The 13,087-nt window shown below is 37.8% G+C and overlaps 1 protein-coding gene across 5 annotated transcripts in view; it reads left to right on the top strand.

Moving 5' to 3' along the window:
- The window catches only part of STXBP5L (syntaxin binding protein 5L), a 507,599-nt gene that overhangs the window by 295,355 nt on the left and 199,157 nt on the right, over positions 1–13,087 (top strand). For all 5 annotated transcript variants that reach the window (XM_516678.8, XM_024355609.3, XM_024355610.3 and 2 more), the window contains one exon: positions 90–168. In XM_516678.8, coding sequence (XP_516678.3) covers positions 90–168 — 79 coding nt within the window. The remainder of the gene's footprint in view (positions 1–89; positions 169–13,087) is intronic.

The following is a 13,087-nucleotide window of genomic DNA, read 5'->3' on the forward strand; positions in this document are numbered from 1 at the left end:
TTATCTTTAAATTCCTTTAGTCAAATTTTTTAATTCTTACAGATGAATATAATTTAAATTAGATTCAATTAAATATTTTTTTTCTTTAGGAAAAAGTCAAAGAGAAGGAAGAAAATCTGAATCTTGTAAACCAATTCTTAAAGTAGAATACAAGACCTGCAAAAACAGGTATGCATTTTTACTTTAGGGAAAGAGGGATATGAAGCAGAGACAAAAAATGCAGATGACCTTTAATGTTAAGATATTGTTTAACGTTTTACAAAATTGTAAAGACAACTGAATCCTCAATATTAACATAATTGACTTGTCTCGTAGACATATCTCTGATGATTATTATTATGATTATTATAAATTACAAGTGTTAATTATTTCAGGATTCTTAATGAACATTTAGACAAGTATTATACACATTAATTTTAACAGTAAAGGACTTCTGGCCATGCATATTACAAGTAGCAGGATTTATTAAGCAGAAGCAATGTGCCCGTTAATATTGGATGTGAAAGACTTAAATACATAACCAAGTGTCTGTACTTTAAGATCTTACATTCTGAAGTCGGAAGATTACAGTTTGTTCGAAAGATAAAGTTGTGTATATTAATGTAATAAAAAGTACTAAATTTTAAGGTGTTGAAAAATACAAAAATAATAATATTTAGTAAAATATTATTTTGTGTTTAAAGTAGCTATATCTGGCTGGGTGCCCTGCCTCACGCCTGTAACCCCAGCACTTTGGGAGGCTAAGGCGGGTGGATCACCTGAGGTCAGGAGATCGAGACGAGCCTGGGCAACATGGCAAAACCCTGCCTCTGCTAGAAACACACAAAAAAATTAGCTGGGCATGGTGGCATGTGCCTGTAATCCCAGCTAATTGGGAGGCTGAGGCACAAGAATCCTTTGAGCCCAGGAGGTGGAGGTTGCAGTGAGCCAAGATGCTGCCGCTGCCCTTCAACCTGTGCAACAGAGCGAGACTCTGTCTCAAAAAAAAAAAAAGTAGCCATATCCTATAAATCAACAAGTTCCTTTTACTTGGCAATAATAATTAGTGGCAATACACTCATTGAGAATTACCATAATAAATCTTGCCTAAACATTAAATTTATTTTAATTCAAATTAAATAATCCTAGTTTATATTAATAATATGATCATTTTATAATGTTTTCTTGGTATCATAGGTATACTGAATGTTTGTTTATAACTGCTCTTTTAAAATTTTAATAGTACAAAATTATGCTCATTTTTAACCTGTTATTTTATCTATATATAGATATCTCTTTAGCCTACTATACATTCACTGATAAAAATGAACACTGTTTGAACAGAGCCCTCAGAAATAACGCCACACATCTACAACCATCTGATCTTTGACAAACCTGACAAAAACAAGAAATGGGGAAAGGATTCCCTATTTAATAAATGGTGCTGGGAAAACTGGCTAGCCATATGTAGAAACCTGAAACTGGATCCCTTACTTACACCTTATACAAAAATTAATTCACGGTGGATTAAAGACTTAAATGTTAGACCTAAAACCATAAAAACCCTAGAAGAAAACCTAGGCGATACCATGCAGGACATAGACGTGGGCAAGGACTTCATGACTAAAACACCAAAAGCAATGGCAATAAAAGCCAAAATTGACAAATGGGATCTAATTAAACTAGAGAGCTTCTGTCCGGTGAAAGAAACTACCATCAGAGTAAACAGGCAACCTACAGAATGGGAGAAAATTTTTGCAATCTACTCATCTGACAAAGGGCTAATATCCAGAATCTACAATGAACTCCAACAAATTTACAAGAAAAAAACAAACAAACCCATCAAAAAGTGGGTGAAGGATATGAACAGACATTTCTCAAAAGAAGACATTTATATAGCCAAAAGACACATGAAAAAATGCTCATCATCACTGGCCATCAGAGAAATGCAAATCAAAACCACAGTGAGATACCATCTCACACCAGTTAGAATGGCGATCATTAAAAAGTCAGGAAAAAACAGGTGCTGGAGAGGATGTGGAGAAATAGGAACACTTTTACACTGTTGGTGGGACTGTAAACTAGTTCAACCATTGTGGAAGACAGTGTGGCGATTCCTCAGGGATCTAGAACTAGAAATACCATTTGACCCAGCCATCCCCTTACTGGGTATATACCCAAAGGATTATAAATCATGCTGCTATAAAGACACATGCACATGTATGTTTATTGCAGCACTATTCACAATAGCAAAGACTTGGAACCAACCCAAATGTCCATCAGTGATAGACTGGATTAAGAAAATGTGGCACATATACACCATGGAATACTATGCAGTCATAAAAAAGGATGAGTTAATGTCCTTTGTAGGGACATGGATGAAGCTGGAAACCATCATTCTCAGCAGACTATCCCAAGGGCAGAAAACCAAACACCACATGTTCTCACTCATAGGTGGGAACTGAACAATGAGAACACTTGGACCCAGGAAGGGGAACATCACACACCGTGGCCTGTCATGGGGTGGGGGGAGGGGGGAAGGATAGTATTAGGAGATATATCTAATGTAAATGACGAGTTAATGGGTGCAGCACACCAACATGGTGCATGTATACATATGTAACAAACGTGCATGTTGTGCACAAGTACCCTAGAACTTAAAGTGTAATAGTAAAAAAAACTAATAACAAAAAACCACTGTTTTATACCATTATAACTAAAGTATTAGAAAGTTTCAAATTTAATCATTATTAATGGAAATATGAAATATATGACATATATTTTGCCTCTTGAAATATTACTTATAGTTTAAGCTTTGCTTGAGTTTTCAGGTTCAACATTATTTACAATATTTCTTATGTAGTATTGCACTTCAAGGATTATTAAGGTGCAGGACACTATATTAACTGTTCCTAGCAGCTTGTGGTATTATTTTATGGGTTTTTTTCACATTATATATAGTTTATTATACTTTAAGTTTTGGAATACATGTGTAAAAAGTGCAGGTTTGTTACATAGTTATACACGTGCCATGGTGGTTTGCTGCACCCATCATCTACATTAGGTATTTCTCCTAATGCTATCCCTCCCCTAGCCTCCCAACCCCCACAACCCCCAACAGGCCACGGTGTGTGATGTTCCCCTCCCTATGTCCATGTATTCTCATTGTTCAATTCCCAATTATGAGTGAGAATATGCAGTGTTTGGTTTTCTGTTCCGGTGTTAGTTTGCTGAGAATGATGGTTTCCAGCTTCATCCATGTCCCTGCAAAGGACATGAACTTGTCTTTCTTAATAGTTGCACAGTATTATTCCATGGTGTATATGTGCTACATTTTCGTTACCCAATCTATCATTGATGGGCATTTGGGTTGGTTCCAAGTCTTTGCTATAGTGAATAGTGCTGCAGTAAACATACATGTGCATGTGTCTTTATAGTAGAATGATTTATAATCCTTTGGATACATACTCAGAAATGGGATTGCTCGGTCAAATGGTATTTCTGGTTCTAGATCCTTGAGGAATTGCCACAATGGTGGAACTAATTTACACTCCCAACAACATTGTAAAAGCATTCCTATTTTTTAATGTTTTTTTATTTTTTATTTTTATTTTATTATTATACTTTAAGTTCTAGGGTACATGTGCACAACGTGCAGGTTTGTTACATATGTATACATGTGCCATGTTGGTGTGCTGCACCCATTAACTCATCATTTACATTAGGTATATCTCCCAATGCTATCCCTCCCCTCTCCCCCCACCCCATGACAGGCCCCAGTGTGTGATGTTCCCCTTCCTGTTTCCGAGTGTTCTCATTGTTCAATTCCCACCTATGAATGAGAACATGCAGTGTTTGGTTTTTTGTCCTTGTGATAGTTTGCTGAGAATGATGGTTTCCAGCTTCATCCATGTCGCTACAAAGGACGTGAACTCATCTTTTTTCATGGCTGCATAGTATTCCATGGTGTATATGTGCCACATTTTCTTAATCCAGTCTATCACTGATGGACATTTGGGTTGGTTCCAAGTCTTTGCTATTGTGAATAGTGCTGCAATAAACATAACGTGTGCATGTGTCTTTATAACAGCTTGATTTATAATCCTTTGGGTATATACCCAATAATGGGATGGCTGGGTCAAATGGTATTTCTAGTTCTAGCTCCTTGAGGACTTGCCACACTGTCTTCCACAATGGTTGAACTAGTTTACAGTCCCACCAACAGTGTAAAAGTGTTCCTATTTCTCCACATCCTCTCCAGCACCTGTTGTTTCCTGACTTTTTAATGATCGCCATTCTAACTGGTGTGAGATGGTATCTCATTGTGGTTTTGATTTGCATTTCTCTGATGGCCAGTGATGATGAGCATTTTTTCATGTGTCTTTTGGCTGCATAAATGTCTTCTTTTGAGAAGTGTCTGTTCATACCCTTTGCCCATTTTTTGATGGAGTTGTTTGTTTTTTTCTTGTAAATTTAAGTTCATTGTAGATTCTGGAGATTAGCCCTTTGTCAGATGAGTAGATTGCAAAAATTTTCTCCCATTCTGTAGGTTGCCTGTTCACTCTGATGGTAGTTTCTTTTGCTGTGCAGAAGCTCTTTAATTTAATTAGATCCCATTTGTCAGTTTTGGCTTTTGTTGCCATTGCTTTTGGTGTTTTAGACATGAAGTCCTTGCCCCTGCCTATGTCCTGCATGGTATTGCCTAGGTTTTCTTCTAGGGTTTTTATGGTTTTAGATCTAACATTTAAGTCTTTAATCCATCTTGAATTAATTTTTGTATAAGGTGTGAGTAAGGGATCCAGTTTCAGGTTTCTACATATGGCTAGCCAGTTTTCCCAGCACCATTTATTAAATAGGGAATCCTTTCCCCATTTCTTGTTTTTGTCAGGTTTGTCAAAGATCAGATGGTTGTAGATGTGTGGTATTATTTCTGAGGCCTCTGTTCTGTTCCATTGGTCTATATCTCTGTTTTGGTACTAGTACCATGTTGTTTTGGTTACTGTAGCCTTGTAGTATAGTTTGAAGTCAAGTAGTGTGATGCCTCCAGCTTTGTTCTTTTGGCTTAGGATTGTCTTGGCAATACGGGACCTTTTTTGGTTCCATATGAACTTTAAAGTAATTTTTTTCAATTCTGTGAAGAAAGTCATTGGTAGCTTGATGGGGATGGCATTGAATCTATAAATTACATTGGGCAGTATTGCCATTTTCACGATATTGATTCTTCCTACCCATGTGCATGGAATGTTCTTCCATTTGTTTGTGTCCTCTTTTATTTTGTTGAACAGTGGTTTGAAGTTCTCCTTGAAGAGGTCCTTGACATCCCTTGTAAGTTGGATTGCTAAGTATTTTATTCTCTTTGTAGCAATTGTGAATGTGAGTTTACTCACGATTTGGCTCTCTGTCTGTTATTGGTGTATAGGAATTCTTGTGATTTTTGAACATTGATTTTTTATCCTGAGACTTTGCTGAAGTTGCTTATCAGCTTAAGATGATTTTGGGCTGAGACGATGGGGTTTTCTAAATATACAATCATGTCATCTGTAAACAGGGACAATTTGACTTCCTCCTTTCCTAATTGAAAACCCTTTCTTTCTTTCTCCTGCCTGATTGCCCTGGTCAGAACCTCCAACACTATGTTGAATAGGAGTGGTGAGAGAGGGCATCCCTGTCTTGTGCCAGTTTTCAAAGAAGCATTCCTATTTTTTCTACATCTTCTCCAGCATCTCTTATTTCCTGACTTTTTTTCTTTTCTTTCTTTTTTTTTTTTTTGAGACAGAGTCTCGCTCTGTCACCAGGCTGGAGTGCAGTGGCGTGATCTCAGCACACTGCAACCTCTGCCTCCGGGGTTCAAGCGATTCTCCTGCCCCAGCGTCCTGAGTAACTGTGACTACAGGCATGTGCCACCATGCCCAGCTAATTTTTGTATTTACTTTAGTAGAGACAGGGTTACACCATGTTGGCCAGGATGGTCTCCATCTCTTGACCTCATGATCCGACCGCCTCAGCCTCCCAAACTGCTGGGATTACAGGAGTGAGCCAACATGCTGGCCTGTTTCCTGACTTTTTAATGATCACCATTCTAACTGGCATGAGATTGTATCTCATTGGGGTTTTGATTTGCATTTCTCTAATGACCAGTGATGATGAGCTTTTTTTCATGTTTGTTGGCCGCATAAATGTCTTCTTTTGAGAAGTGTCTATTCATATACTTCACCCACTTTTAGATGAGGTTGTTTGTTGTTTTCTTGTAAATTTGCTTACGTTCCTTGTAGATTTTGGATATTAGCCCTTTGTCAGATGGATAGATTGCAAAAATATCCTCCCATTCTGTAGGTTGCCTGTTCACTCTCATGATAGTTTCTTTTGCTGTACCGAAGATCTTTACTTGAATTAGATCCCATTTGTTAATTTTGCCTTTTGTTGCCATTGCTTTTAGTATTTTAGTTATGAGGTGTTTGCCCATGCCTACATCCTGAATGATATTGCCTAGGTTTTCTTCTAGGGTTTTATGGTTTTAGGTCTTAAGTTTAAGTCTTTAATCCATCTTGTGCTAATTTTTATATAAGGTGTAAGGAAGGGGTCCAGTTTCAGTTTTTTGCATATGGCTAACCAGTTTTCCCACCACCATTTATTAAATGGGGAATCCTTTCCCCATTGCTTGTTTTTGTCAGGTTCATCAAAGATCAGATGGTTGTAGATGGGTGGAGTTATTTCTGAGGACTCGGTTCTGTTCGATTGGTCTGTATATCTGTTTTGATACCAGAAGCATGCTGTTTTCATTACTATAGCCTTGTAGTATAGTTTGAAGTCAGGTAGCATGATGCCTCCAGCTTTGTTCTTTTTGCTTAGCATTGTCTTGGCTATACAGGCTCTTTTTTGCTTCCATATGAAATTTAAAGTAGCTTTTTCTAATTCTGTGAAGAAAGTCAATGGTAGCTTCAGGGGGATAGCATTGAATCTATAAAGTATTTTGAGCAGTGTGGCCATTTTCGTGATATTGATTCTTCCTATCCATGAGCATGGAATGCTTTTCCATTTGTTTGTATTCTCTCTTATTTCCTTGAGCAGTGGTTTGTAGTTCTCCTTGAAGAGGTCCTTCATGTCCCTTGTAAATTGTATTCCTAGGTATTTTATTCTCTTTGTAGCAATTGTGAATGTAAGTTCACTCACGATTTGGCTCTCTGTCTGTTATTGGTGTATAGGAATTCTTGTGATTTTTGCAAATTAGTTTTGTATCCTGAGACTTTGCTGAAGTTGCTTATCAGCTTAAGGAGATTTTGGGCTGAGACAATGGGGTTTTCTAAATATGCAATCATGTCATCTGCAAACAGAGACAATTTGAATTCCTCCCTTCCTATTTGAATACCCTTTATTTCTTTCTCTTGCCTGATTGCCCTGGCCAAAACTTCCAATACTATGTTGAATAGGAGTGGTGAGAGACCTCATCCTTATCTTGTGCCTGTTTTCAAAGGGAATGCTTCCAGCTTTTGCCCATTGAGTATGATATTGGCTGTGGGTTTCTCATAAATAGCTCTTATTATTTTGAAATATGTTTCAATACCTAGTTTATTGAGAGTTTTTAGCATGAAGGGGTGTTGAATTTTATCAAAGGCCTGTTCTACATCTATTGAGATAATCATGAGGTTTTTGTCATTAGTTCTATTTATGTGATGGATTACGTTTATTGATTTGCATACATTGAATCAACCTTGCATCCCAGGTATGAAGCCAACTTGATCATGGTGGATAAGCTTTTTGATGTGCTGTTGTGTTCGGTTTGCCAGTATTTTATTGAGGATTTTTGCATTGATGTTCATCAGGGATATTGGCCTGAAATTTCGTTGTTGTTGTTGTGTCTCTGCCAGGTTTTGGTATCAGGATGACCCTGGCCTCATAAAAAGAGTTAGGGAGGAGTCTCTCTTTTTCTATTGTTTGGAATAGTTTCAGAAGGAATGGTACCAACTCCTCTTTGTACCTCTGGTAGAATTCGGCTGTAAATCCATGTGGTCCTGGGCTTTTTTGGGTTGGTAAGCTATTAATTACTGCCTCAATTTTAGAACTTATTTGTTCAGGGATTTGACTTTTTCCTGGGTTAGTCTTGGGAGGGTACATGTGGTTAGAAATTTATCCATTTCTTCTAGATTTTCTAATTTATTTGCATAGAGGTGCTTATAGTATTCTCTGATGGTAGTTTGTATTTCTGTGGGATCAGTGATGATATCCCCTTTATCACTTTTTATTGTGTCTATTTGATTCATCTCATTTTTCTTATTTATTAGGCTGGCTAGTTGTCTATGTATTTTGTTAATCTTTTCAAAAACCCAGCACCTGGATTCACTGATTTTTTTGAAGGGTTTTTCATGTCTCTATCTCCTTCAGTTGCACTGTGATCTTAGTTATTTCTTGTCTTCTGCTAGCTTTTGAATATGTTTGCTCTTGCTTCTCTAGTTCTTTTAACTGTGATGTTAGGGTGTCAGTTTTAGATCTTTCTTGCTTTCTCCTGTGGGCATTTAGTGCTATAAATTTCTCTCTAAACACTGATTTAGCTGTGTCCCAGAGATTCTGGTACATTGTGTCTTTGTTCTCATTGGTTTCAAGGAAATTATTTATTTCTGCCTTAATTTCATTATTTACCCAGTTGTCATTCAGGAGAAGGTTGATCAGTTTCCCTGTAGTTTTGTGGTTTTGAGTGAGTTTCTCAATCCTGAGTTCTAATTTGATTGCACTGTGGTCTGAAAGACTGTTATGATTTTTGTTCTTTTGCATTTGCTGGGGAATGTTTTACTTCCAATTATGTCATCAATTTTAGAATAAGTTCATTGTGGCACTGAGAAGAATGTATATTCTGTTGATTTGTGGTGCAGAGTTCTGTAGATGTCTATTAGGTCCACTTGGTCCAGAGCTGAGTTCAAGTCCTGAATAGCCTTGTTAATTTTTTGTCTCATTGACCTGTCTAATATTGACAGTGGGGAGTTAAAGTCTCCCACTATTATTGTGTGGGAGTCTAAGTTTTTTTGTTGGTCTCTAAGAACTTACTTTATGAATCTGGGTGCTCCTGTATTGGTTGCATATATATTTAGGATAGTTACCTCTTCTTCTTGCATTGATCCCTTTACCATTATGTAATGCCCTTGTTTGTCTTTTTTGATCTTTGTTTAAGACTGTTTTATCAGAGATTAGGAATGCAACCCCTGCTTTTTTTTTCTTTCCATTTGCTTGGTAAACAGTTCTCCATCCCTTTATTGTAAGCCTATGTGTGTCTTTGCACATAAGATGGGTCTCCTTAATACAGCACACTGATGGGTCTTGACTCTATCCAATTTGCCAGTCTGCGTCTTTTAATTGGGGCATTTAGCCCACTTACATTTAAGGTTAATATTGTTATGTGTAAATTTGATCCTGTCATTATGACGCTAGCTGGTTATTTTGCCCATTAGTTGTTGCAGTTTCTTCGTAGTGTCTATGGTCTTTACAATATGGTATGTTTTTGCAATGGCTAGTACCAGTTTTTTGTTTCCAAATTTAGTACTTTCATCAGGAGCTCTTGTAAGGCAGGCCTTGTGGTGGCAAAATCTCTCAGCATTTGCTTGTCTGTAAAGGATTTTATTTCCCCTTCACTTATGAAGCTTAGTTTGGCTGGATATGAAATTCTGGTTTGAAAATTCTTTTCTTTAATAGTGTTGAATATTGGCCCCAACTTTTTTATGGCTTGTAGGGTTTCTGCAGAGAGAACTGGTTTAGTCTGATGGGCTTCCCTTTGTAGGTAACCCGACCTTTCTCTCTGGCTGCCCTTAACATTTTTTCCTTCATCTCAACTTTAGTGAATCTGACGATTATGTGTCTTGAGGTTGCTCTTCTCTAGGAGTATCTTTATGATATTCTCTTTATTTTCTGAATTTGAATGTTGGCTTGTCTTGCTAGGTTGGGGAAGTTCTCCTGGATAATATCCTGAAGAGTGTTTTCCAACTCTGTTCCATTCTCCCTGTCACTTTCAAGTACACCAATCAAACATAGGTTTGGTCTTTTCACATAGTTACATATTTCTTGGAGGCTTTGTTCATTCCTTTTCATTCTTTTTTCTCTAATGTTTTCTTCATGCTTTATTTCATTAAGTTGATATTCAATCTCTGATATCCTTTCTTTCACTTATCAATTTGGCTATTGATACTTGTGTATGCTTCATGTGCTATGTTTTTCAGCTCCAAGGTCATTTATCTTCTTCTCTAAACTGGTTATTCTAGTTAGTAGTTCCTCTAACCTTTTTTCAAGGTTCTTAGCTTCCTTGCATTGGGTTAGAACATGCTCCTTTCGCTCAGAGGATTTTGTTATTACCCACCTCTGAAACCTACATCTTTCAATTCATCAAACTCATTCTCCATCCAGTTTTGTTCCCTTGCTGGCGAGGAGTTGTGATCCTTTGGAGGAGAGGCTTTCTGGTTTTTGGAAGTTTCAGCCTTTTTATACTTTTTTGTCTCATCTTCATGGATTTATTTACCTTTGGTCTTGGTGACCTTCGGATGGGGTTTTTGTGTGGATGTCCTTTTTGTTGATGTTGATGCTATTCCTTTCTGTTTGTCAGTTTTCCTTCTAACAGTCAGGCCCCTCTGCTGCAGTTTTGCTAGAGTTTGCTGAAGGTTCACTCCAGACGCTCTTTGCCTGGTTATCACCACGGGAGTCTGCAGAACAGGAAAGATTGCTGCCTGTTCCTTCCTCTGGAAGCTTCATCTTAGAGGGACACCCACCAGATGCCAGCTGGAGCTCTCCTGTATGTGGTGTCTGTCGATCACTGCTGGGATGTGTCTCCCAGTCAGGAGGCATGGGTGTCAAGGGCCCACTTGAAGAGGCTGTCTGTCCCTTAGCAGAGCCCGAGCACTGTGCTGGGAGATCTGCTGCTCTCTTCAGAGTCAGCAGGCAGGAATGTTTAAGTCGGCTTAAGCTGCGCCCACAGCCACCCCTCCGCCAGGTGCTCTGTCCAAGGGAGATGGGAGTTTTGTCTATAAGCCCTGACTGGGGCTGCTGCCTGTCTTTCAGAGATGCCCTGCCCAGAGAGGAGGAATCTAGAGAAGCCCTCTGGCTACAGCCTCTTTGTGGAGCTGTGGTGGGCTCTGTCCAGGTCGAACTTCCTGGTGGCTTTGTTTATACTGTCAGGGCAATACCACCTACTCAAGCCTCAGTAATGGTGACGCCCCTCCCCCAACCAAGCTGGCACTTCCCAGATCGACCTCAGACTGCCGTGCTGGCAGCGAGAATTTCAAACCAGTGGATCTTAGCTTGCTATGCTCTGTGGGGTTGGGATCCTCTGAGCTAGACCACTTGGCTCCCTGGCTTCAGCCCCCTTTCCTGGGAAGTGAATGGTTCTGTCTTGCTGGCATTCCAGGTGCCAGCGAGGTGTGAAAAGAAACTCCTTCAGCTAGCTCGGTGTCTGCCCAAATGGCTTCCCAGTTTTGCACTTTAAACCCAGGGCCCTGATGACGTAGGCACTGGAGGGAATCTCCTTGTCTGCGGGTTGCGAAGACCATGGGAAAAGCGTGGTATATGGGCCAGAATGCACTATTCCTCACAGCACAGTCCCTCATGGCTTCCCTTGGCTAGGGGAGGAAGTTCTTCAACCCCTTGCACTTCCCGGGTGAGGTGATGCCCCACCCTGCTTCTGCTCACCCTCCGTGGTCTGCACCCACTGTCTAATCATTCCCAGTTCCATGAGCTGGGTACCTCCGTTGGAAATGCAGAAATCACTTTCTTCTGTGTTGATGTCGCTGGGAGCTGCAGACCAGAGCTGTTCCTATTTGGCCATCTTGCTAGCCCCAGATTCTGCTTCACTTTCATATATTTTTAAAAATCTTTCTCTTTCCTTCAGTTTTGAGCCATGAGGATTTCTTATAATTTTTATTGTGTTATCTACTAGTATCCAATCTTTGATTTTCTGTAGACTAAGAAACTTGAAAGCCAAACTTGTAAAATGAGAGCAAATAGATCCATATAATGCCTGAGAGGTTCTTCCATGACAATGTATACATGCCTGGACTTTATGATATCTATTTTGTTGCTTGGAGGTCTTTAAAATTTGTATTTCTGTTGGATTCTCAACAGTATTCAGTTTAATTCAGTTAAAACAACATTTAGTAGTTACTACTATAGTTTAGTAGCTATTACTATATAACATATAGTATAATATATATACTATAGTATAATATACTATATAGTATTATATATACTATAGTATAATATACTATATAGTATAATATAATATATAATATACTATATATAATATATATACACTACATACAGTATATAATATAATATATAGTATAATATATAATATACTATATAGTATAATATAATATAATATGTAGTATAATATATAATGTAATATATAGTAATAATATACTATACTATATATAGTATAATATAGTATATATATTACTATATACTATACATAGTATAATATAGTATATATATTACTATATACTATACATAGTATAATATAGTATATATATTACTATATACTACTAGCTTATATATAATATACTATATATGCTAGTATAATATACTATATAATATATAGTATATGGTATTATTTAGTAGTTATTACTATATTACTAAACAAATGCGATTTGTTTGATGTTCTGAAATAAGATTACTGCTTGCTTTTGAATTTGTTATATTCTAGCAGTAGAGGCAAGGACATAAACTAGTGATTTCCATACAACATGGAAGTTACTTTTATAGAGATATGTTATGGGAGCACACAAAAAGAGCACCTAACCCAGCCTTGAGGGGAGTAGGGAGGAGAACCATGAAGAGAGAGATCAGGAAAATTCTTTGGCAAGGAGATGCCTGAGATGGGACTTTAAGGATGATCAGATGTTGCCAAGCAAAGGGAGGAAGAGATGAAAGTGAAGAGAACATATTTTTAGAAATCAAAAACTCAAGTTAAGGCAGTGTAAAGTAATAATTAAAATCATTGGCTTTGAAGTAAGACAGTTGTGTGACCTTGCAAAGTTTAATTAACTCTCTTAAAGTTTAGTTTCCTTATCAACAATACCTGTCTCACTATGATATTCATGAGAATTAAATGAAATAATGGATACAGCCTGTAATGTCCTCA

This window comes from Pan troglodytes, chromosome 2 (genome assembly GCF_028858775.2).
Source record: "Pan troglodytes isolate AG18354 chromosome 2, NHGRI_mPanTro3-v2.0_pri, whole genome shotgun sequence".
NCBI classification, from domain to species: Eukaryota; Metazoa; Chordata; class Mammalia; order Primates; family Hominidae; genus Pan; species Pan troglodytes.